Source organism: Pseudophryne corroboree, chromosome 10 (assembly GCF_028390025.1).
Source record: "Pseudophryne corroboree isolate aPseCor3 chromosome 10, aPseCor3.hap2, whole genome shotgun sequence".
Classification (NCBI taxonomy): domain Eukaryota; kingdom Metazoa; phylum Chordata; class Amphibia; order Anura; family Myobatrachidae; genus Pseudophryne; species Pseudophryne corroboree.
In genome coordinates, this window is record NC_086453.1 from 376,441,430 (window position 1) to 376,464,640 (window position 23,211).

The window sequence follows — 23,211 nt, forward strand, 5'->3', positions numbered from 1 at the left end:
ACCTGATCCTAAAGCTTTACTTTTTGTGCCCTGTCTCCTGCGGAGCCGCTATTCCCCATGGTCCTTTCAGGAACCCCAGCATCCACTAGGACGATAGAGAAACATAGACTGACTGGAACACCCACGGTGTCACTAGGGCGTCTAACGCTACTGCCTGAGGGTCTCTTGACCAGGCGCAATAACTCTGCAGCTTTTTGTTGAGGCGGGACGCCATCCTGTCTATCTGTGGCAGTCCCCACCGAACTGCAATCTGTGCGAAGACTTCCTGATGAAGTCTCCACTCTCCAGGACGTATGTCTGGTGAGGAAGTCTGCTTCCCAGTTGTTCACTTCCGGAATGAACACTGTTGACAGTGCTCTTACATGATTCTCCGCCCAGCGAAGAATTCTGGTGGCCATCGCCACTCTGCTCCTTGTGCCGCCTTGGCGGTTTACATGAGCTACTGCGGTGACGTAGTCTGACTGGATCAGAACCGGTTGGTCGCGAAGAAAGGTCTCCGCTTGACGTAGGGCGTTGTATATGGCCCTTAGTTCCAATATGTTGATGTGAAGACAAGTCTCTTGACTTGACCAAAGACCTTGGAAATTTCTTCCCTGTGTGACTGCTCCCCAGCCTCGGAGGCTCGCGTCCGTGGTCACCAGGATCTAGTCCTGAATGCCGAACCTGCGGCCCTCTAGAAGGTGAGCACTCTGCAGCCACCACAGGAGAGATACCCTGGGATATAGGGTGATCAACTGATGAATCTGTAGATGTGACCCGGACCACTTGTCCAGTAGGTCCCATTGGAAAGTCCTCGCATGGAACCTGCTGAAGGGAATGTTTTTCCCAGGACTCGAGTGCAGTGATGCACTGACACCTGTCTTGGTTTCAATAGGTCCCTGACTAGAGTCACGAGTTCCTGAGCCTCCTCTATCTGAAGGTAAACCCATTTCTGGTCTGTATCCAGAATCATACCCAAGAAGGGCAGACGAGTTATAGGAACCAACTGTGACCTCGGGAAATTGAGAATCCAGCCGTGTTGCTGTGACACCTTCAGCGAAAGTGACACGCTGTTCAACAACTGCTCTTTTGATCTCGCCCTTATTAGGAGATCGTCCAAGTATGGGATAAATGTGACTCCTTGCTTGCGTAGCAGCACCATTATTTCCGCCAATTACCCTGAAATTGGTAATGACAATCCTGTACCGCAATTGTCAGGTACGCCTGATGGGGTGGATAAATGGGAACATGAAGGTATGCAGCCTTTATGTTTAGATACACCATCAAATCCCCCCCTTCCAGGCTGGCGATGATCGCTCTGGGCGATTCCACTTTAAATTTGAACCTTTTCCCGTATAGGTTCAGAGATTTTAATTTTAAAAATAGGTCTGACCGAACAGTACGGTTTCGGGACTACAGCCAAGGTTGAATCATATCGCCTTCCTTGTTGCAGGAGGGGAACCTTGAGCACCACCTGTTGGAGATGCAATGTGTGAATTGTATTTAATATTATCTCCCATCCTGGGGGAGAAGCCGGTAGGTCCGATAAAGAAAAACCGGCGAGGAGGCACCTTTCGAATTCCAGCTTGTAACCCTGAGAAACAATTTTTTATTGCCCCGGGAACCACCTGTGAGTGAACTCAGATGTGGCTGAAGAGTCGAACACGTGCTCCCACTGGGGCGGACTCCCTTAGCGGAGCTCCAGCGTCATGCGTTGGATGTAGTAGAGGCCGGGGAGGACTTCTGTTCCTGGGAACTAGCTGTGCCCTGTACCCTTACCTCTGGTAAGAAAGGACACTCCTCGTACTTTCTTGTTATTCTGCGACCGAAAGGACTGCATTTGATAATGTCGTGCTTTCTTAGGCTGTGAGGGAATATAAGGCAAAAGATCAGAATTACCAGCTATAGCTGTGGAGACCAGGTCCGAGAGCCCTTCTCCACACAATTCCTCAGCCTTGTTAGGTAAACCTTCCATATGCCTCTTTTAGTCGGCATCACCTGTCCATTGCATATTCCACAGGACACTTCTAGCAGAAATCGACATAGCGTTGACTCTAGAACCCAGTAGACTAATGTCTCTTTGGGCATGATAGATATATAACAGCATCTTTTATATATACACATATACTAGGGTCAATACCATGGTATCCTTATCTAGTTTCAAACTCCGCTGATAAGGTATCCGTCCACGCTGCTACAGCGATATAAACCCATGCCGACACAATCGCCGGTCTGAGTAGTGTACCAGAATGTGTGTAAATGGACTTCAAAGTACTTTTACTGCATGCTATCTGCAGGATCCCTGAGGATAGCCGTTATGTCAGCGCTACCTTTTGGGTAAACGTGACAAAGCTTTGTCCACCCTAGGGGAAGATTCCCATCACATCCTGGCCCTAGTGGGGAAAGGATACTGCCTGAGAATTCCTTGAGGGAAGCTGCAGCTTCTTGTCTGGAGATTCCCGCTCTTTTTCCTCATGAGAGGAGGGAAATTTACCTCAGCTTTCTTCCCCTTAAACATGTGTACCCTCGTATCAGGGACAGATGAGTCATCAGTGATATGCAAATCATCTTTTATTACAATAATCATATATTGAATACTTTTTTGCCAGTTTTGGCTGTACTTTGCATTATCGTAGTCGACACTGGAGTCAGACTCCGTGTCGATATCAGTGTCTATTATTTTGGATAGTGAGCGTTGTGAGACTCTGAAGGTCTCTGCGACATAGGGACAGACATGGGTAGATTTCTTGTCTGTTCTCTAATCTTTTGTGCAATAAATTTACCTCAGCACTTTATTTCACATATCCAATCAGGTGTCGGCGTTGTCGACGGAGACACCACTCACACACACACACATTTGCTCCATCTCCTCCTTAGGAGAGCCTTTTACCTCAGACATGTCGACACACACACACGTAACGACACACCACACACTCAGGGAATGCTCATCTGAAGATAATTCCCCCACAAGGCCCTTTGGAGAGACAGAGAGAGAGTATGCCAGCACACACCCCAGCGCTATATGACCCAGGAAAAAACACAGCAATTTAATGTTTACCCAGTAGCGCTGTTATTATCTGCGCCGAATTATGTGCCCCCCCTCTTCTTTAAAACCCTCTCTTCTACCGTGGTATAAGCAGGGGAGAGTCCAGGGAGCTTCCTCTCAGTGGTGCTGTGGAGAAAAACATGGCGCTGGTGAGTGCTGAGGGAGAAGCCCCGCCCCCTCGACGGCGGGCTTCTGTCCCGCTAAAAGTGTAAAATTGGCGGGGGCTCATGCATATATACAGTGTCCAGCTGTATATATGCTCCTTTTGCCAAATAAGAGGTTTATATTGCTGCCCAGGGCGCCCCCCCCTGCGCCCTGCACCCTTACAGTGACTGCCGTGTGTGAGGTGTGTGGGAGCAATGGCGCACAGCTGCAGTGCTGTGCGTTACCTCAGTGAAGATCATGAAGTCTTCTGCCGCCTCTGAAGTCTTCTTTTCTTCTCATACTCACCCGGCTTCTATCTTCCGGCTCTGCGAGGGGGACGGCGGCGCGGCTCTGGGTTCGGACGGCGAGGGTGAGATCCTGCGTACCAATCCCTCTGGAGCTAATGGTGTCCAGTAGCCTAAGAAGCAGGACCTATCTTCAGAGAGTAGGGCTGCTTCTCTCCCCTCAGTCCCACGATGCAGGGAGTCTGTTGCCAGAAGAGCTCCCTGAAAATAAAAAACCTAACAAAATACTTTCTATCAGTAAACTCAGGAGAGCTCACTAAAAAGCACCCAGCTCGTCTGGGCACAGTATCAAACTGAGGTCTGGAGGAGGGGCATAGAGGGAGGAGCCAGTGCACACCAGGAACTAAATTCTTTCTTAAAGTGCCCATGTCTCCTGCGGAGCCCGTCTATCCCCATGGTCCTTACGGAGTCCCCAGCATCCTCTAGGACGTTAGAGAAATAAATATAAATGAGAAACTTTTCACATTTAATTCAGAATTGCAAAGACGTTTTATAGCGTGTAAAATAAATAGCATAAAGAAACATGGACGCAAGTCTAGAATGAGCGAGTTTGCTGATCATGAAGCATCTGCATATGGCCACAGCTGCGGAATTTTATTTTTTGGGGGGCATTTGAATTATTTTTATAAGTCCAGTCCCGAGGCAGCACTTATTGCGGTGCGAGCAGAAATCCGCATACAGTATGGCTTTGGGCCTGGGTGCGAATGTAGTCTGCGCCTTAACTGCGGCGCCTGACACTTTGCACGGAAGAAGCACCGTCGCCGACAGCGAATTTGGCTGCGTTACACTAAGTGCACCATTGCTGCAAATCACAACGTTTAAGAACGCACATCTGACCCTGGTGTAAAAAGGGGGAACAGACAATAAAACATATGTACATCATCTCAGTAAGAGAATGTGAGTGGGGTTTTTTTATAGCTCCACAGGAGAGCACCCATCACGTGGTTACATCATACGGAAGAGCCACTTACCTGGGATCTCCAGCAGAAGAAAGTACAGGCCGGCTGCGTGCAATGCCAGTACTCGCTGCATGACCCCTGCCTTCTTAGCCTCTCCGGCCTGGATGAAGTGGTACAGCACCGCCACCAGGGAATTGCGGCAAATGTCATTCTCTGCAAACAGGACCCAGACGCTCTGCAAAACGTGACAATGCGTGTAGGTAACATCTCCCGTAGCAGTAAGCTCTGACAGGCAGGGCCCTCCTCCCTCGTCTCCAGGCTTCCACTCCCTTCCCTCCTTCTCCCTGTCAGTGACTATGGGGGTAATTCCAAGTTGATCGCAGCAGGATTTTTGTTAGCAATTGGGCAAAACCATATGCACTGCAGGGGAGGCAGATATAACATGTGCAGAGAGAGTTAGATTTGGGTGGGGTGTGTTCAAACTGAAATCTAAATTGCAGTGTAAAAATAAAGCAGCCAGTATTTACCCTGCACAGAAATAAAATAACCCACCCAAATCTAACTCTCTCTGCACATGTTACATCTGCCCCACCTGCAGTGCACATGGTTTTGCCCAATTGCTATCAAAAATCCTGCTGCGATCAACTTGGAATTACCCCCAATGTTCCCTATCTGCACGCCCTTACGTTGGGTACAGGATCACAGAGTAAATAATCCATCCCCACCCACAGGGCACCCCCAGCCCCGCCCATTACCTTTCCTACCCCAGTCTGTGGGGAGCTATAACTTACCCGTGTGTTCTCCTGATCTTCAGATGCAAAAGGCAGGAGACTCTCGTACAAGTTGTTGAAGACTTCGAGGCCGTTCTCTGTGACCTCCGCTTCCACCCTGGGATCCAGAGGCTCCGCCTCCGTGAAGTCCAGCTCCCACACAGACTCCACCCATGCTGAAAGACATAGACCAATCATCATCATGCGGTGCCGGTGCAGCCGACGCGCTTCTCCACTTACACATAAACCACTGGGCACACGCCACCCTGCCAGTAGGTCCGGGCTCTTATCTACCTCATTGGCAGACTCAGCTACCTGCGGGTTGTGTCTCAGTCTCTTCTCCCAGGGAATCTGCCCACAGCGATGCAGAGATCTGCCCCAAGGCAGCAGCTGTTGCACCATAGTGTAAGTCATATCTGCTATAGGGGGACATTTACTAAGCAGTGATAAGAGCGGAGAAGTGAGCCAGTGGAGAAGTTGCCCATGGCAACCAATCAGCACTGAAGTAACATCTATAATATGCTTACTATAAAATGATACAGAGCTGCAGATTGGTTGATGGGGCCACTTCTCCGTTCTTCTCACTGTTTAGTAAATGTCCCCCCATAGAGCAGTATCCAGGTACCTAGTGCAATGTCCACCATGGGGACACAGGGGCATAGCCTTCATTTTGGCACAAGTCATTGTAAGTTTATCAATTTCCAATTCAGGCTCCACCCCCCCCAGTTACATACACAACCTATACGGGTGTAGTATGGTATGCCGGCGGTTGGGCTCCCGGCGACCAGCATACCGGTGCCGGGAGCCCGACCGCCGGCATACCGACAGTGTGGCGAGCACAAATGAGCCCCTTGCGGGCTCGCCACGCTGCGGGCACGGTGACGCGCTACGCTATTTTATTCTCCCTCCAGGGGGGTCGTGGAACCCCACGAGGGAGAATAAGTGTCGGTATGCCGGCGCCGGTATACTGTGCATCGGGATCCCGACAGCCGGCATACTGAAGACCACCCAACTTATACTTATCATACAAACACATTACATGTGCATTCACATATCACTCACCTCCTGATACACTCTGTGCTGCTGTGGATCCTAGAGTCAGCCTGCACCAGTAAGGACAGCGGTTATATTGTGTAATATCAGGTCAGTCACTAAGCTGCACTGTTCCTCAGAGGAATGACATCTTTAAGAATGGCATGCTGTCACTTGTAGTTCCTTAACATCTGCAATGTGCGTGTGGCAATTGTAGAATCAGAAGTTCTAGCATAGCCTGCGGCCAGAGACTAGCAGCGCATGCTGGCATTTGTAGTTCCCAAATACCTGCGTAGTGTCTCTCTGCTGTAGAACCAGCATAATACACAACTGGTAGGGAATGCTGGGACTTGTAGTAACTCAGTGCTTTCACTGTATGGCTCTGATGTAGAACCACAAGTCCCAGCATAACAGACTAGCAGGGCATGCTGAGATTTTTAGTTCCCCAGTTCCTATAGAGTGTCTCTCTCTTGTGTAGAACTACAAGTGCCAGCATTACAGACTAGCAGGGCACGCTGAGAGTTGTAGTGTCACAGTTCCTGTATAGTGTGCCTCTCTGCTGTAGAACCATTAGTTCCAGCATAACACAGACTTGCAGGGCATGCTGGGACTTGCAGTTCCCTAGTTCCTATAAAGCAGGGACGGGGAACCTTTTGCTGTCCAGATGTTGAACTATACATACCAGCATGCCCAGCTAGTTTTGCTACATAACCATTAGTCCCAGCATAAGACTGGCAGGGCATGCTGGGACTTTTAGTTCTCCAGTATAGTGCCTCTCTGCTGTAGAAGCACTAGTCCTAGCATAACACAGACCAGCAGAGCATACTGGGACTTGTAGTTGTCCAGTATAGTGCCTTTTTTACTGTAGAACCACTAGTCACAGCATAACACAGACTAGCAAGGCATGCTGGGACTTGTTGTTCCCAGTACACAGCTGCAGAGATAGGGGGAATTGTAGTTCCCCGTACCTCTGCTGTAGAACCACTAGTCCCAGCATACAGACTATATGGGCATGCTGGGAGTTGTAGTTTCCCAGTATATAGTGTACCTCTGCTGTAGAACCACTAGTGCCAGCATGACACAGACTAACAGGGCATGCTGGGACTTGTAGTTCCCAGGTATAGTGCCCCTCTGCTGTAGAACCACTAGTGCCAGCATGACACAGACTAACAGGGCATGCTGGGACTTGTAGTTCCCCAGTATATTGCCCCTCTGTTGTAGAACCACTAGTCCCAGCATGACACAGACTAGCAGGGCATGCTGGGACTTGTAGTCCCTCAGGCTTTGGGGTGTTGGCCGCTGACTGAAAGTCTCTCACCTCGCCTGAGACTCCGGAGCCCGCACCGGGCGAGGGCCTCCAGCACCGCAACCTCCTTGTCGCACATGCCGCCGGTCTCCGGTCCCCTCTGCTCCGTTACTGCTACACTACAGACCGGCGCCAAAGCCGAACACAAACCCACCAATCAGCGATCTCTGCCAGAGGACGTCATCACAATTACCCCGCCCACACATGCAGGAAGCGCAGTGCCCACAATCGCCATGATGACTAGTGGCAATATCTGCGCATGCGCAGTGGCCGGACCGCTGCCAGTAACTAACATGGCGGATATTGATTTTCCCAATCTAGGCGTCATGACGTCGTGTATGACTGGCACGGAGCGGCGCACCGCACGGCGCATACGCAGTTCCCTCGGCGTCAGAGCGGCCATGTTGGTGCCGGGCAGGCGGGCCGCTCTGCGCCTGCGCAGATTCTGCAGCGTTCCCTGGCCGAGCTCCGCGCCTGCGCAGTGTGTGCGGCACCCACAGCAGCGGAGACCGGGATCCTCGGGAGAATCGGTGCCGCCTGATACCGGGCCTGAGGCTCCGCATCCCCCCTCGCCTCAGCCATGAGCTTCTTCGGGTTCGGGCCGGCCGCGGAGCTGGACATCGCGCTGACCGATGCGGAGAGCCGCCGGCGGGTGGAGCACAAGACGGAGGACGGCAAGAAGGAGAAATATTTTCTCTTCTATGACGGGGAGACCGTGTCCGGCCGGGTCACTGTCAGCCTGCGGAGCCCGGGCAAGCGGCTGGAGCACCAGGGCCTGAAGATCGAGTTCATCGGCCAGATCGGTGAGATGGGGGTCGGCCGATGATGGGCGGGCGGGGCCAGTGCCCCGGATGGGCGGGCGGGGCCAGTGCCCCGGGTGGGCGGGACGAAGGAGGGGCCTCTGCAGAGGTAGGGACCATGGCTTCCCAACAGTGGTGGCTCAAGTCCCAGCATGCATGACAGAGCGTAGGATACACTACAAGTCCCAGCATGCATGACAGAGCGTAGGATACACTACAAGTCCCAGCATGCATGACAGAGCGTAGGATACACTACAAGTCCCAGCATGCATGACAGCGTAGGATACACTACAAGTCCCAGCATGCATGACAGAGCGTAGGATACACTACAAGTCTCAGCATGCATGACAGAGCGTAGGATACACTACAAGTCCCAGCATGCATGACAGCGTAGGATACACTACAAGTCCCAGCATGCATGACAGAGCGTAGGATACACTACAAGTCCCAGCATGCATGACAGAGCATATGATACACTACAAGTCCCAGCATGCATGACAGCGTAGGATACACTACAAGTCCCAGCATGCATGACAGAGCGTAGGATACACTACAAGTCCCAGCATGCATGACAGAGCATAGGATACACTACAAGTCCCAGCATGCATGACAGAGCATAGGATACACTACAAGTCCCAGCATGCATGACAGAGCATAGGATACACTACAAGTCCCAGCATGCATGACAGAGCGTAGGATACACTACAAGTCTCAGCATGCATGACAGCGTAGGATACACTACAAGTCCCAGCATGCATGACAGAGCGTAGGATACACTACAAGTCCCAGCATGCATGACAGAGCGTAGGATACACTACAAGTCTCAGCATGCATGACAGAGCGTAGGATACACTACAAGTCCCAGCATTCATGACAGAGCATAGGATACACTACAAGTCCCAGCATGCATGACAGAGCATAGGATACACTACAAGTCCCAGCATGCATGACAGAGCATAGGATACACTACAAGTCCCAGCATGCATGACAGAGCATAGGATACACTACAAGTCCCAGCATGCATGACAGCGTAGGATACACTACAAGTCCCAGCATTCATGACAGAGCATAGGATACACTACAAGTCCCAGCATGCATGACATAGCATAGGATACACTACAAGTCCCAGCATGCATGACAGAGCATAGGATACACTACAAGTCCCAGCATGCATGACAGAGCATAGGATACACTACAAGTCCCAGCATGCATGACAGAGCATAGGATACACTACAAGTCCCAGCATGCATGACAGAGCATAGGATACACTACAAGTCCCAGCATGCATGACAGCGTAGGATACACTACAAGTCCCAGCATTCATGACAGAGCGTAGGATACACTACAAGTCCCAGCATGCATGACAGAGCATAGGATACACTACAAGTCCCAGCATGCATGACAACGTAGGATACACTACAAGTCCCAGCATGCATGACAGAGCGTAGGATACACTACAAGTCCCAGCATGCATGACAGAGCATAGGATACACTACAAGTCCCAGCATGCATGACAGAGCATGGGATACACTACAAGTCCCAGCATGCATGACAGAGCATAGGATACACTACAAGTCCCAGCATGCATGACAGCGTAGGATACACTACAAGTCCCAGCATGCATGACAGAGCGTAGGATACACTACAAGTCCCAGCATGCATGACAGCGTAGGATACACTACAAGTCCCAGCATGCATGACAGAGCATAGGATACACTACAAGTCCCAGCATGCATGACATAGCGTAGGATACACTACAAGTCCCAGCATTCATGACAGAGCGTAGGATACACTACAAGTCCCAGCATTCATGACAGAGCGTAGGATACACTACAAGTCCCAGCATTCATGACAGAGCGTAGGATACACTACAAGTCCCAGCATGCATGACAACGTAGGATACACTACAAGTCCCAGCATGCATGACAACGTAGGATACACTACAAGTCCCAGCATTCATGACAGAGCGCAGGATACACTACGAGTCCCAGCATTCATGACAGAGCGTAGGATACACTACGAGTCCCAGCATTCATGACAGAGCGCAGGATACACTACGAGTCCCAGCATTTATGACAGAGCGTAGGATACACTACAAGTCCCAGCATTCATGACATAGCATAGGATACACTACAAGTCCCAGCATGCATGACAGAGCGTAGGATACACTACAAGTCCCAGCATGCACGACATAGCATAGGATACACTACAAGTCCCAGCATGCATGACAGAGTGTAGGATACACTACAAGTCCCAGCATGCATGACAGAGCGTAGGATACACTACAAGTCCCAGCATGCATGACAGAGCGTAGGATACACTACAAGTCCCAGCATGCATGACAGAGCATAGGATACACTACAAGTCCCAGCATGCATGACATAGCGTAGGATACACTACAAGTCCCAGCATTCATGACAGAGCGTAGGATACACTACAAGTCCCAGCATTCATGACAGAGCGTAGGATACACTACAAGTCCCAGCATTCATGACATAGCGTAGGATACACTACAAGTCCCAGCATGCATGACAACGTAGGATACACTACAAGTCCCAGCATGCATGACCACGTAGGATACACTACAAGTCCCAGCATTCATGACAGAGCGCAGGATACACTACGAGTCCCAGCATTCATGACAGAGCGTAGGATACACTACAAGTCCCAGCATTCATGACAGAGCGCAGGATACACTACAAGTCCCAGCATTCATGACATAGCGTAGGATACACTACAAGTCCCAGCATGCATGACAACGTAGGATACACTACAAGTCCCAGCATGCATGACCACGTAGGATACACTACAAGTCCCAGCATTCATGACAGAGCGTAGGATACACTACAAGTCCCAGCATTCATGACATAGCATAGGATACACTACAAGTCCCAGCATGCATGACAGAGCGTAGGATACACTACAAGTCCCAGCATGCATGCCATAGCATAGGATACACTACAAGTCCCAGCATGCATGACAACGTAGGATACACTACAAGTCTCAGCATTCATGACAGAGCGTAGGATACACTACAAGTCCCAGCATGCATGACAGAGCATAGGGTACACTACAAGTTCCAGCGTGCATGACAGCATAGGATACACTACAAGTCCCAGCATTCATGACAGAGAATAGGGTACACTACATGTCCCAGCATGCATGACATAACAGAAGGCAGCAGGACCCAGCAGAATGACAGAACAGAGGATGCACTACAAGTCCCAGCATGCATGACATAACAGAAGGCAGCAGGACCCAGCAGAATGACAGAGCATAGGGTACACTACATGTCCCAGCATGCATGACATAACAGAAGGCAGCAGGACCCAGCAGAATGACAGAACAGAGGATGCACTACAAGTCCCAGCATGCATGATATAACAGAAGGCAGCAGGACCCAGCAGAATGACAGAACAGAGGATGCACTACAAGTCCCAGCATGCATGATATAACAGAAGGCAGCAGGACCCAGCAGAATGACAGAACAGAGGATGCACTACAAGTCCCAGCATGCATGATATAACAGAAGGCAGCAGGACCCAGCAGAATGACAGAACAGAGGATGCACTACAAGTCCCAGCATGCATGACACAACAGAATGCACTACACACGAGTCCCAGTGACCATGAGATAACATAGGATGCACTAAAAGCTCCAGTAAGCATGAAAATAGCAGGCTGCACTACAAGTCCCAGCAAGCATGATGCCTTATTGCGTGGGGTTCACCTGTGAGATCGTCCTTTTACTCTGAACACACATAATAGATGACAGGTGTGATAACTCTACGTTGTATACTAATCTGTCCAGATCACCGGGCAGGAGGCCCCCTGCGTCCGCAGCAGCGGAGCGTTATGCTGTAGGGTGTAGAGCTGCATGTGGCCTGTTACACCCGTGGACGGTCCAGCTACAATGTATTGCACGGTGAGGGCTCTGCCGGTGAGTCCGGTCATGTAGGAGCAGGGGATACGCCAGTGGAGACCGAGGAGGACGTTAATAAAGAAGCTTATACAAGTCATATAATAACGGATAGTAACGTATACGCACAACAAAAACAAATGTGAAACTTATAACAAAAATAAATGATAAAACAAAGATGGCGTAATGTCACTGCCGCACCTTCCAGAGGAGCGTCTGTCGGGGGTGGGGGGTGTCTCTGAAACGCGTTGCAATAGTGAGATGACTCTTTCTAGCTTTCATTTGTAATTGATTTTGTTTTACGTTTGTTCTTGTACTTGCGTGTTATTTTCTTTTCTCTAACGTCCTAGTGGATGCTGGGGACTCCGTCAGGACCATGGGGAATAGCGGCTCCGCAGGAGACAGGGCACAAAAGTAAAAGCTTTAGGATCAGGTGGTGTGCACTGGCTCCTCCCCCTATGACCCTCCTCCAAGCCTCAGTTAGATTTTTGTGCCCGGCCGAGAAGGGTGCAATCTAGGTGGCTCTCCTAAAGAGCTGCTTAGAGTAAAAGTTTGTTAGGTTTTTTATTTTCAGTGAGTCCTGCTGGCAACAGGCTCACTGCATCGAGGGACTTAGGGGAGAGAAGTGAACTCACCTGCGTGCAGGATGGATTGGCTTCTTAGGCTACTGGACACCATTAGCTCCAGAGGGAGTCGGAACACAGGTCTCACCCTGGGGTTCGTCCCGGAGCCGCGCCGCCGACCCCCTTGCAGATGCCGAAAAATGAAGAGGTCCAGAAACCGGCGGCAGAAGACTTTTCAGTCTTCATAAGGTAGCGCACAGCACTGCAGCTGTGCGCCATTGTTGTCAGCACACTTCATAACAGCGGTCACTGAGGGTGCAGGGTGCTGGGGGGGGTGCCCTGGGCAGCAATGATAGTACCTTATTCTGGCTAAAAATACATCACATATAGCCCCTGGGGGCTATATGGATGTATTTAACCCCTGCCAGGTCTCAGAAAAACGGGAGAAGAAGCCCGCCGAAAAGGGGGCGGGGCCTATTCTCCTCAGCACACAGCGCCATTTTCCCTCACAGAAATGCTGGTGGGAAGGCTCCCAGGCTCTCCCCTGCACTGCACTACAGAAACAGGGTTAAAACAGAGAGGGGGGGCACTGATTTGGCGATATGACTACATATATTAAAATGCTATAAGAGAAAAGCACTTATATAAAGGTTGTCCCTGTATAATTATAGCGTTTTTGGTGTGTGCTGGCAAACTCTCCCTCTGTCTCCCCAAAGGGCTAGTGGGTCCTGTCCTCTATCAGAGCATTCCCTGTGTGTGTGCTGTGTGTCGGTACGTGTGTGTCGACATGTATGAGGACGATGTTGGGAGGCGGAGCAAATTGCCTGTAATGGTGATGTCACTCTCTAGGGAGTCGACACCGGAATAGATGGCTTATTTAAGGAATTACGTGATAATGTCAACACGCTGCAAGTCGGTTGACGACATGAGACGGCCGGCAAACATATTAGTATCTGTCCAGGCGTCTAAAACACCGTCAGGGACGTTATAATGCCCATTTTACCTCAGTCGGTCGACACAGACACGGACACTGACTCCAGTGTCGACGGTGAAGAAACAAACGTATTTTCCTTTAGGGCCACACGTTACTTGTTAAGGGCAATGAAGGAGGTGTTACATATTTCTGATACTACAAGTACCACAAAAAAGGGTATTATGTGGGGTGTGGAAAAACTACCTATAGTTTTTCCTGAATCAGATAAATTAAATGAAGTGTGTGATGAGGCGCGGGGTTCCCCCGATAGAAAATTATTGGCGGTATACCCTTTCCCGCCAGAAGTTAGGGCGCGTTGGGAAACACCCCTTAGGGTGGATAAGGCGCTCACACGCTTATCAAAACAAGTGGCGGTACCGTCTCCAGATACGGCCGCCCTCAAGGAGCCAGCTGATAGGAGGCTGGAAAATATCCTAAAAAGTATATACACACATACTGGTGTTATACTGCGACCAGCGATCGCCTCAGCCTGGATGTGCAGTGCTGGGGTGGCTTGGTCAGATTCCCTGACTGAAAATATTGATACCCTTGACAGGGACAATATATTATTGACTATAGAGCATTTAAAGGATGTATTTCTATATATGCGAGATGCACAGAGGGATATTTGCACTCTGGCATCAAGAGTAAGTGCGATGTCCATATCTGCCAAAAGATGTTTATGGACACGACAGTGGTCAGGTGATGCAGATTCCAAACGGCACAAAGATGTATTGCCGTATAAAGGGGAGGAGTTATTTGGGGTCGGTCCATCGGACCTGGTGGCCACGGCAACTGCTGGGAAATCCACCGTTTTTACCCTAAGTCACATCTATGCAGAAAAAGACACCGTCTTTTCAGCCTCAGTCCTTTCGTCCCCATAAGCATATCTGCCCAGGGATAGAGGAAAGGGAAGAAGACTGCAGCAGGCAGCCCATTCCCAGGAACAGAAGCCTCCACTGCTTCTGCCAAGTTCTCAGCATGACGCTGGAGCCGTACAGGACCCCTGGATCCTACAAGTAGTATCCCAGGGGTACAGATTGGAAAGTCGAGACGTTTCCCCTCGCAGGTTCCTGAAGTCTGCTTTACCAACGTCTCCCTCCGACAGGGAGGCAGTATTGAAAACAATTCACAAGCTGTATTCCCAGCAGGTGATAATCAAAGTACCCCTCCTACAACAAGGAAAGGGGTATTATTCCACACTATATTGTGGTACTGAAACCAGAAGGCTCGGTGAGACCTATTCTAAATCTGAAATATTTGAACACTTACAAAGGTTCAAATCAAGATGGAGTCACTCAGAGCAGTGATAGCGAACCAGGAAGAAGGGGACTATATAGTGTCCCGGGACATCAGGGATGCTTACCTCCATGTCCCAATTTGCCCTTCTCACCAAGGGTATCTCAGGTTCGTGGTACAGAACTGTCACTATCAGTTTCAGATGCTGCCGTTTGGATTGTCCACGGCACCCCGGGTCTTTACCAAGGTAATGCCCGAAATGATGATTCTTCTTCGAAGAAAATGGACGACCTCATGATAAGAGCAAGGTCCAGAGAACAGTTGGAGGTCGGAGTAGCACTATCTCAAGTAGTTCTACGACAGCACGGGTGGATTCTAAATATTCCAAAACCGCAGTTGTTTCCGACGACACGTCTGCTGTTCCTAGGGATGATTCTGGACACAGTCCAGAAAAAGGTGTTTCTCCCGGAGGAGAAAGCCAGGGAGTTATCCGAGCTAGTCAGGAACCTCCTAAAACCAGGAAAAGAGTCAGTGCATCATTGCACAAGAGTCCTGGGAAAAATGGTGGCTTATTACGAAGCGATTCCATTCGGCAGATTCCACGCAAGAACTTTTCAGTGGGATCTGCTGGACAAATGGTCCGGATCGCATCTTCAGATGCATCAGCGGATAACCCTATCTCCAAGGACAAGGGTGTCTCTCCTGTGGTGGTTACAGAGTGCTCATCTTCTAGAGGGCCGCAGATTCGGCATTCAGGATTGGATGCTGGTGACCACGGAGGCCAGCCTGAGAGGCTGGGGAGCAGTCACACAGAAAAAAAAAAATTTTCCAGGGAGTGTGATCAAGTCTGGAGACTTTTCTCCACATAAATATACTGGAGCTAAGGGCAATTTATAATGCTCTAAGCTTAGCAAGACCTCTGCTTCAAGGTCAGCCGGTATTGATCCAGTGGGACAACATCACGGCAGTCGCCCACGTAAACAGACAGGGCGGCACAAGAAGCAGGAGGGCAATGGCAAAAACTGCAAGGATTTTTCGCTGGGCGGAAAATCATGTGATAGCACTGTCAGCAGTGTTCATTCCGGGAGTGGACAACTGGGAAGCAGACTTCCTCAGCAGGCACGACCTCCACCCGGGAGAGTGGGGACTTCATCGGGAAGTTTTCCACATGATTGTGAACCGTTGGGAAAGACCAAAGGTGTACATGATGGCGTCCCGCCTGAACAAAAAACTGGACAGGTATTGCGCCAGGTCAAGAGACTTTCAGGCAATAGCTGTGGACGTTCTGGTAACACCGTGGGCGTACCAGTCGGTGTATGTGTTTCCTCCTCTGCTTCTCATACCCAAGGTATTGAGAATTATAAGACGTAGAGGAGTAAGAACTATACTCGTGGCTCCGGATTGGCCAAGAAGGACTTGGTACCCGGAACTTCAAGAGATACTCACAGAGGACTCATGACCTCTGCCGCTAAGAAGGGACTTGCTTCAGCACGTACCATGTCTGTTCCAAGACTTACCGCGGCTGCGTTTGACGGCATGGCGGTTGAACGCCGGATCCTAAGGGAAAAAGGCATTCCGGAAGAGGTCATTCCTACCCTGGTCAAAGCCAGGAAGGACGTGACCGCACAACATTATCACCACATGTGGCGAAAATATGTTGCGTGGTGTGAGGCCAGGAAGGCTCCACGAAGAAATTTCAACTCGGTCGATTCCTGCATTTCCTGCAAACAGGAGTGTCTATGGGCCTCAGATTGGGGTCCATTAAGGTTCAAATTTCGGCCCTGTCGATTTTCTTCCAGAAAGAATTGGCTTCAGTTCCTGAAGTCCAGAAGTTTGTCAAGGGAGTACTGCATATACAACCCCCTTTTGTGCCTCCAGGGGCACTGTGGGATCTCAACGTAGTGCTGGGATTCCTCAAATCACATTGGTTTAAACCGCTCAAATCTGTGGATTTGAAATATCTCACATGGAAAGTGACCATGATGTTGGCCCTGGCCTCGGCCAGGCGAGTGTCAGAATTGGCGGCTTTGTCTCACAAAAGCCCATATCTGATTGTCCGTTCGGACAGGGCAGAGCTGCGGACTCGTCCCCAGTTTCTCCCTAAGGTGGTGTCAGCGTTTCACCTGAACCAGCTTATTGTGGTACCTGCGGCTACTAGGGACTTGGAGGACTCCAAGTTGCTAGATGTTGTCAGGGCCCTGAAAATATCGGTTTCCAGGACGGCTGGAGTCAGGAAAACTGACTTGCTGTTATCCTGTATGCACCCAACAAACTGGGTGCTCTTGCTTCTAAGCAGACGATTGCTAGTTGGATGTGTAGTACAATTCAGCTTGCACATTCTGTGGCAGGCCTGCCACAGCCAAAATATGTAAATGCCCATTCCACAAGGAAGGTGGGCTCATCCTGGGCGGCTGCCCGAGGGGTCTCGGCATTACAACTCTGCCGAGCAGCTACGTGGTCGGGGGGAGAACACTTTTGTAAAATTCTACAAATTTGATACCCTGGCTAAAGAGGACCTGGAGTTCTCTCATTCGGTGCTGCAGAGTCATCCGCACTCTCCCGCCCGTTTGGGAGCTTTGGTATAATCCCCATGGTCCTGACGGAGTCCCCAGCATCCACTAGGACGTTAGAGAAAATAAGATTTTACTTACCGATAAATCTATTTCTCGTAGTCCGTAGTGGATGCTGGGCGCCCATCCCAAGTGCGGATTGTCTGCAATACTTGTACATAGTTATTGGTACAAAAATCGGGTTATTATTGTTGTGAGCCATCTTTTCAGAGGCTCCGCTGTTATCATGCTGTTAACTGGGTTCAGATCACAGGTTGTACAGTGTGATTGGTGTGGCTGGTATGAGTCTTACCCGGGATTCAAGATCCTTCCTTATTGTGTACGCTCGTCCGGGCACAGTGTCCTAACTGAGGCTTGGAGGGGGGTCATAGGGGGAGGAGCCAGTGCACACCACCTGATCCTAAAGCTTTTACTTTTGTGCCCTGTCTCCTGCGGAGCCGCTATTCCCCATGGTCCTGACGGAGTCCCCAGCATCCACTACGGACTACGAGAAATAGATTTATCGGTAAGTAAAATCTTATTTTTTGTGCTAAACATTATTTTGCGATACTCATAGTTTGAGCCTATGATGATTATTTATATGTCTGCTAACGCTGATGAGTCTAACGGTTCTGTAACCTGTACCTCGGTCTGTACGTAGGAGACTCCGCGCTGTTACCTGTGTGACGTCACTAATAGAATGATGTCCTCTCGCTGTAGCCCGGGGTAACAGTCTGCTAGCTACTTATTGTATATGAATGAGTGAGAAGTTACACATTGCGCATATTGTGTTTAGGACGGCGCCGGGGTCGGCGGTACTTATATGGATTTCCCTTATAGAGCAAGTGGGGAGTGCCTGTCATTCTACCTAACGGCTGCAGTCTAGAACCAACACTCTTCCTACCTGTAACGTAGCCCATTACTGAGCGTGCTGTAATCTCCCATATTGCCAGTAATCGGTGCGTATCATCGCTCGGGTGTCTCTGCTTCTCTGTGAGATGTAACTGGGTCTCTGCATGGCTGAGTGGCTCTGGTTTAGTCTCTCTGCCTCCCTGATGTTGAGCTGGACATGGTGTAAAACACTTAGTAAGTCCCTGTGTGTACACAGATGCAGCACTCGGGTAGTAGATGCTGTCAGGTTGCATCTATTTCCTACAGACGCCTCCTGCTGTATTAACATGTTTGTGGTGCAGTATTGCACAGCTGCTTCCTTGCGACTGTGCAATACCAACGCATTAGGATCAGGCGGTATCCGTTCACATGGTCGACCATGTTATGGTCGACAGTCATTAGGTCGACATTGACATGGTCGACATGGACACATGGTCGACACGTGAAATGGTCGACACATGAAAAGGTCGACATGAGTTTTTTTACTTTTGGGGAACTTTTCCATACTTTACGATCCACATGGACTACGATTGGAACGGTAATCTGTGCCGAGCGAAGCGAAGGCACCATGCCCGAAGCCGCGAGCCATGCGAGGGGACGCAGTGCACTAATTGGGGTTCCCAGTCACTTTACGCAAAAAACGACACAATTTTTTTTTAAAAAAGAATCTCGTGTCGACCTTTCATGTGTCGACCATTTCCATGTGTCGACCATGTCAATGTCGACCAATAGTGGTCGACCATAACATGGTCGTCCATTCATACCGGAACCGGATCAGGCACCTAATGTCTAAGGTGTATTCTGGGGAAAGTATGTGATGCCGCTTGTGCAAACCTGCAGACAACCTGACGTGCACTCCGTCGTGGCTTTTGCAATGTGATTTGGGGCACAACTCATCCGCCCCAATATGTCTGATCAGCATGTACCCGTGCTCTGCACTTGTGCGGTTACACGGCGGGCTGCCTGACGTGGCTTCCTCCTGAATTTCTTGTTTGATGCAAATTAGTAAAGGAAGAAGGAACATCAACTCTTATTTCAGTGTATCTGCCTGTAGAACAAGTCCTCCATGGGGGGGGGTCCGTGTAAACAGACATCCGGCTGTAGGAAGTCTTCTCTACTTCAAAGCAGACTGTGAACCAGCTGTTGGGAATGTCCGTGTGCATCGGCTTGTTCCTGGGATTTTAGTGTATGACGGATATAACGCAGCTGGAAGGCCAAGCCACGCCGGGGGGCATTTATTGTCACAGTACCGGTGCCAGGAATCGCCCACAGAGGAAGTACTGTGCATGGAATGAGGCGTGGATTCATTCCTGTGGGTCTCCTGTAATAAATACAGAGAGGTCATTCTGTGTTCCAGGGTCCCGGACACTGAGCATAACCCTGAAGGCACGCTGTTCCTGGCCAGGTGTCTACAGCAATGTGTAATATATACAGTGTGCAGAGGAACGATTGTGTGGCTATTACACTGGCTGTTGTGTGACATTACCGGGTATATACTTACACACAGGGCCTGAATCGGGTGGATGCAAATTGCGTCGCAGCTGCATCGCGGAACATGTGCAGTGCGGCACAGAGCGCAGACCATCGGCTATTGGTGAAATAATCTGAGCTGCGACCCAGGCGCACAGTGTGCAGTTATCTGCCTGTGACTGAGGTCACGCTCTCCCCGCATTATGCATAGTCTGAGCGTAGGGTTATCATTCTGACAACGTTCCACAGTACTGACGGTTGTCGGGTCCGGCGACAGGACCAAAGGACTAACAGTCGGTTCCTGATCCAGCCCGTCAAAATTTCGGAACAACATAGTAATGTCAGCGCCAGCAGCCAATTAACCTACCAGTATATTTTTGGATTGTGGGAGGAAACCGGAGTACCCAGAGGAAACCCACGCAAGTACGGGGAGAATATACAAACTCCACACAGTTAGGGCCATGGTGGGAATGGAACCCATGACCTCAGTGCTGTGAGGCAGTAATGCTAACCACTACACCATACCATACCACTGATAATGTGTTTGCTCAGGTCAGGCTGTATGAGGAATGACCTGTATATATAGATAAGGTGAGCAAAGTCTGAGCTGATAAGCACTATTGCAAAATCCCAGCTTCATAGCTCTCAGATGACCTATGTGTGCGACAGATAATAAATTCCCTCATGTCACCTGATACCAAATGTGTGCGACAGATAATAAATTCCCTCATGTCACCTGATACCAAATGTGTGCAACAGATTATATATTCCCCTCATGTCACCTGATACAAATGTGTGAAACATGTAATAAATTCCCTCATGTCTTCTGATACTAAATGTGTGCAACAGACAATAAATTCCCTTATGTCACGTGATACCAAATGTGTGCAACAGATTATATATTCCCCTCACGTCACCTGATATCAAATGTGTGCAACAGATAATATAGTCCCCTCATGTCACCTGATATCAAATGTGTGCAATAGATAATAAATTACCCTCATGTCACCTAATAATACAAATGTGTGAAACATGTAATAAATTCCATCATGTCACCTGATACCAAATGTGTGCAACAGATAATATATTCCTTCATGTCACCTGATACAAATGTGTGAAACATGTAATAAATTCCCTCATGTCAACTGATACTAAATGTGTGCAACAGACAATAAATTCCCTTATGTCACGTAATAATGTGTGCAACAGATTATATATTCCCCTCATGTCACCTGATATCAAATGTGTGCAACAGATAATATAGTCCCCTCATGTCACCTGATATCAAATGTGTGCAATAGATAATAAATTACCCTCATGTCACCTGATACAAATTGTGTGCATCAGATAATAAATTCCCCTCGTCACCTGATACCAAATTGTGTGCATCAGATAATAAATTCCCCTGTGTGTTACAGATAATAAATTCCCCTCATGTCACCTGATACCAAATTTGTGCAACAGATAATCTCGACCCTTCATTTCACCTGATACCATATGTGTGCAAGAGACAATAAATTCCCTCATGTCACCTGATACCAAATACAGTTTGCGCAACAGATAATAAATTCCCTTATGTAACCTAATACAAAATATGTGCAACAGATAATATATTCCCTTATGTCACCTGATATCAAATGTGTGCAACAGATAATAAATTCCCCCTTATGTCACCTGATACCAGATGTGTGCAGCAGATAATACATTCCCCTCATGTAACCTGATATGAAATGTGTGCAACAGATAATACATTCCCCTCATGTATCCTGATACCATGTGTGCAGCAGATAATAAATTCCCCTCATGTCACCTGATACCATATGTGTGCAGCAGATAATAAATTCCCCTCATGTCACCTGATACCAATGTGTGCAGCAGATCATAAATCCCTCTCATGTCACCTGATACCAGATGTGTGTTACAGATAATACATTTCCCTAGCACAAAGGGAACGGTGTGCAGGCCCATTCCCCATTAATGTAGCATTAGCATAGGACCAGTCCTGGCAGCCGGCCTACCTCAGCGGAGGTATCTGCGTGCGGATGGTAAGGGGGTCACTAGTCGCAGCGGAGGTATCTGCGTGCGGATGGTAAGGGGGTCACTAGTTGCAGTGGAGGTATCTGCGTGCGGATGGTAAGGGGGTCACTAGTTGCAGCGGAGGTATCTGCGTGCGGATGGTAAGGGGATCACTAGTCGCAGCGGAGGTATCTGCGTGCGGATGGTAAGGGGGTCACTAGTTGCAGCGGAGGTATCTGCGTGCGGATGGTAAGGGGGTCACTAGTAGCAGTGGAGGTATCTGTGTGCGGATGGTAAGGGAGTCACTAGTTGCAGTGGAGGTATCTGCGTGCGGATGGTAAGGGGGTCACTAGTAGCAGTGGAGGTATCTGCGTGCGGATGGTAAGGGGGTCACTAGTAGCAGTGGAGGTATCTGCGTGCGGATGGTAAGGGGGTCACTAGTAGCAGTGGAGGTATCTGCGTGCGGATGGTAAGGGGGTCACTAGTTGCAGTGGAGGTATCTGCGTGCGGATGGTAAGGGAGTCACTAGTTGCAGTGGAGGTATCTGCGTGCGGATGGTAAGGGGGTCACTAGTTGCAGCGGAGGTATCTGCGTGCGGATGGTAAGGGGGTCACTAGTTGCAGTGGAGGTATCTGCGTGCGGATGGTAAGGGAGTCACTAGTGGCAGCGGAGGTATCTGCGTGCGGATGGTAAGGGGGTCACTAGTAGCAGTGGAGGTATCTGCGTGCGGATGGTGAGCGGGTCACTAGTTGCAGCGGAGGTATCTGCGTGCGGATGGTAAGGGGGTCACTAGTTGCAGCGGAGGTATCTGCGTGCGGATGGTAAGGGGGTCACTAGTTGCAGCGGAGGTATCTGCGTGCGGATGGTAAGGGGGTCACTAGTGGCAGCGGAGGTATCTGCGTGCGGATGGTAAGGGGGTCACTAGTAGCAGTGGAGGTATCTGCGTGCGGATGGTGAGCGGGTCACTAGTTGCAGCGGAGGTATCTGCGTGCGGATGGTAAGGGAGTCACTAGTTGCAGTGGAGGTATCTGCGTGCGGATGGTAAGGGAGTCACTAGTCGCAGCGGAGGTATCTGCGTGCGGATGGTAAGGGAGTCACTAGTTGCAGTGGAGGTATCTGCGTGCGGATGGTAAGGGAGTCACTAGTCGCAGCGGAGGTATCTGCGTGCGGATGGTAAGGGGGTCACTAGTTGCAGTGGAGGTATCTGCGTGCGGATGGTAAGGGGGTCACTAGTCGCAGCGGAGGTATCTGCGTGCGGATGGTAAGGGGGTCACTAGTCGCAGCGGAGGTATCTGCGTGCGGATGGTAAGG

At 49.8% G+C, this 23,211-nt stretch overlaps 2 protein-coding genes across 2 annotated transcripts in view; one reads left to right on the forward strand and one right to left on the reverse strand.

Annotated features, from left to right (window-relative positions):
- Positions 1–7,909, reverse strand: part of NCAPD3 (non-SMC condensin II complex subunit D3) — a 91,327-nt gene extending 83,418 nt beyond the window's left edge. Inside the window, exons 1-3 of the mRNA XM_063943789.1 lie at positions 7,494–7,909; positions 5,165–5,319; positions 4,446–4,608 (exon numbers count right to left, since the gene is read on the reverse strand). Of these exons, the coding sequence (XP_063799859.1) occupies positions 4,446–4,608; positions 5,165–5,319; positions 7,494–7,560 (385 nt within the window). The 5' untranslated portion in view covers positions 7,561–7,909. The remainder of the gene's footprint in view (positions 1–4,445; positions 4,609–5,164; positions 5,320–7,493) is intronic.
- A 49-nt stretch (positions 7,910–7,958) lies between these two features.
- The window catches only part of VPS26B (VPS26 retromer complex component B), a 51,664-nt gene continuing 36,411 nt past the window's right edge, over positions 7,959–23,211 (forward strand). The window contains exon 1 of the mRNA XM_063943790.1: positions 7,959–8,284. Coding sequence (XP_063799860.1) covers positions 8,062–8,284 — 223 coding nt within the window. The 5' untranslated portion in view covers positions 7,959–8,061. The remainder of the gene's footprint in view (positions 8,285–23,211) is intronic.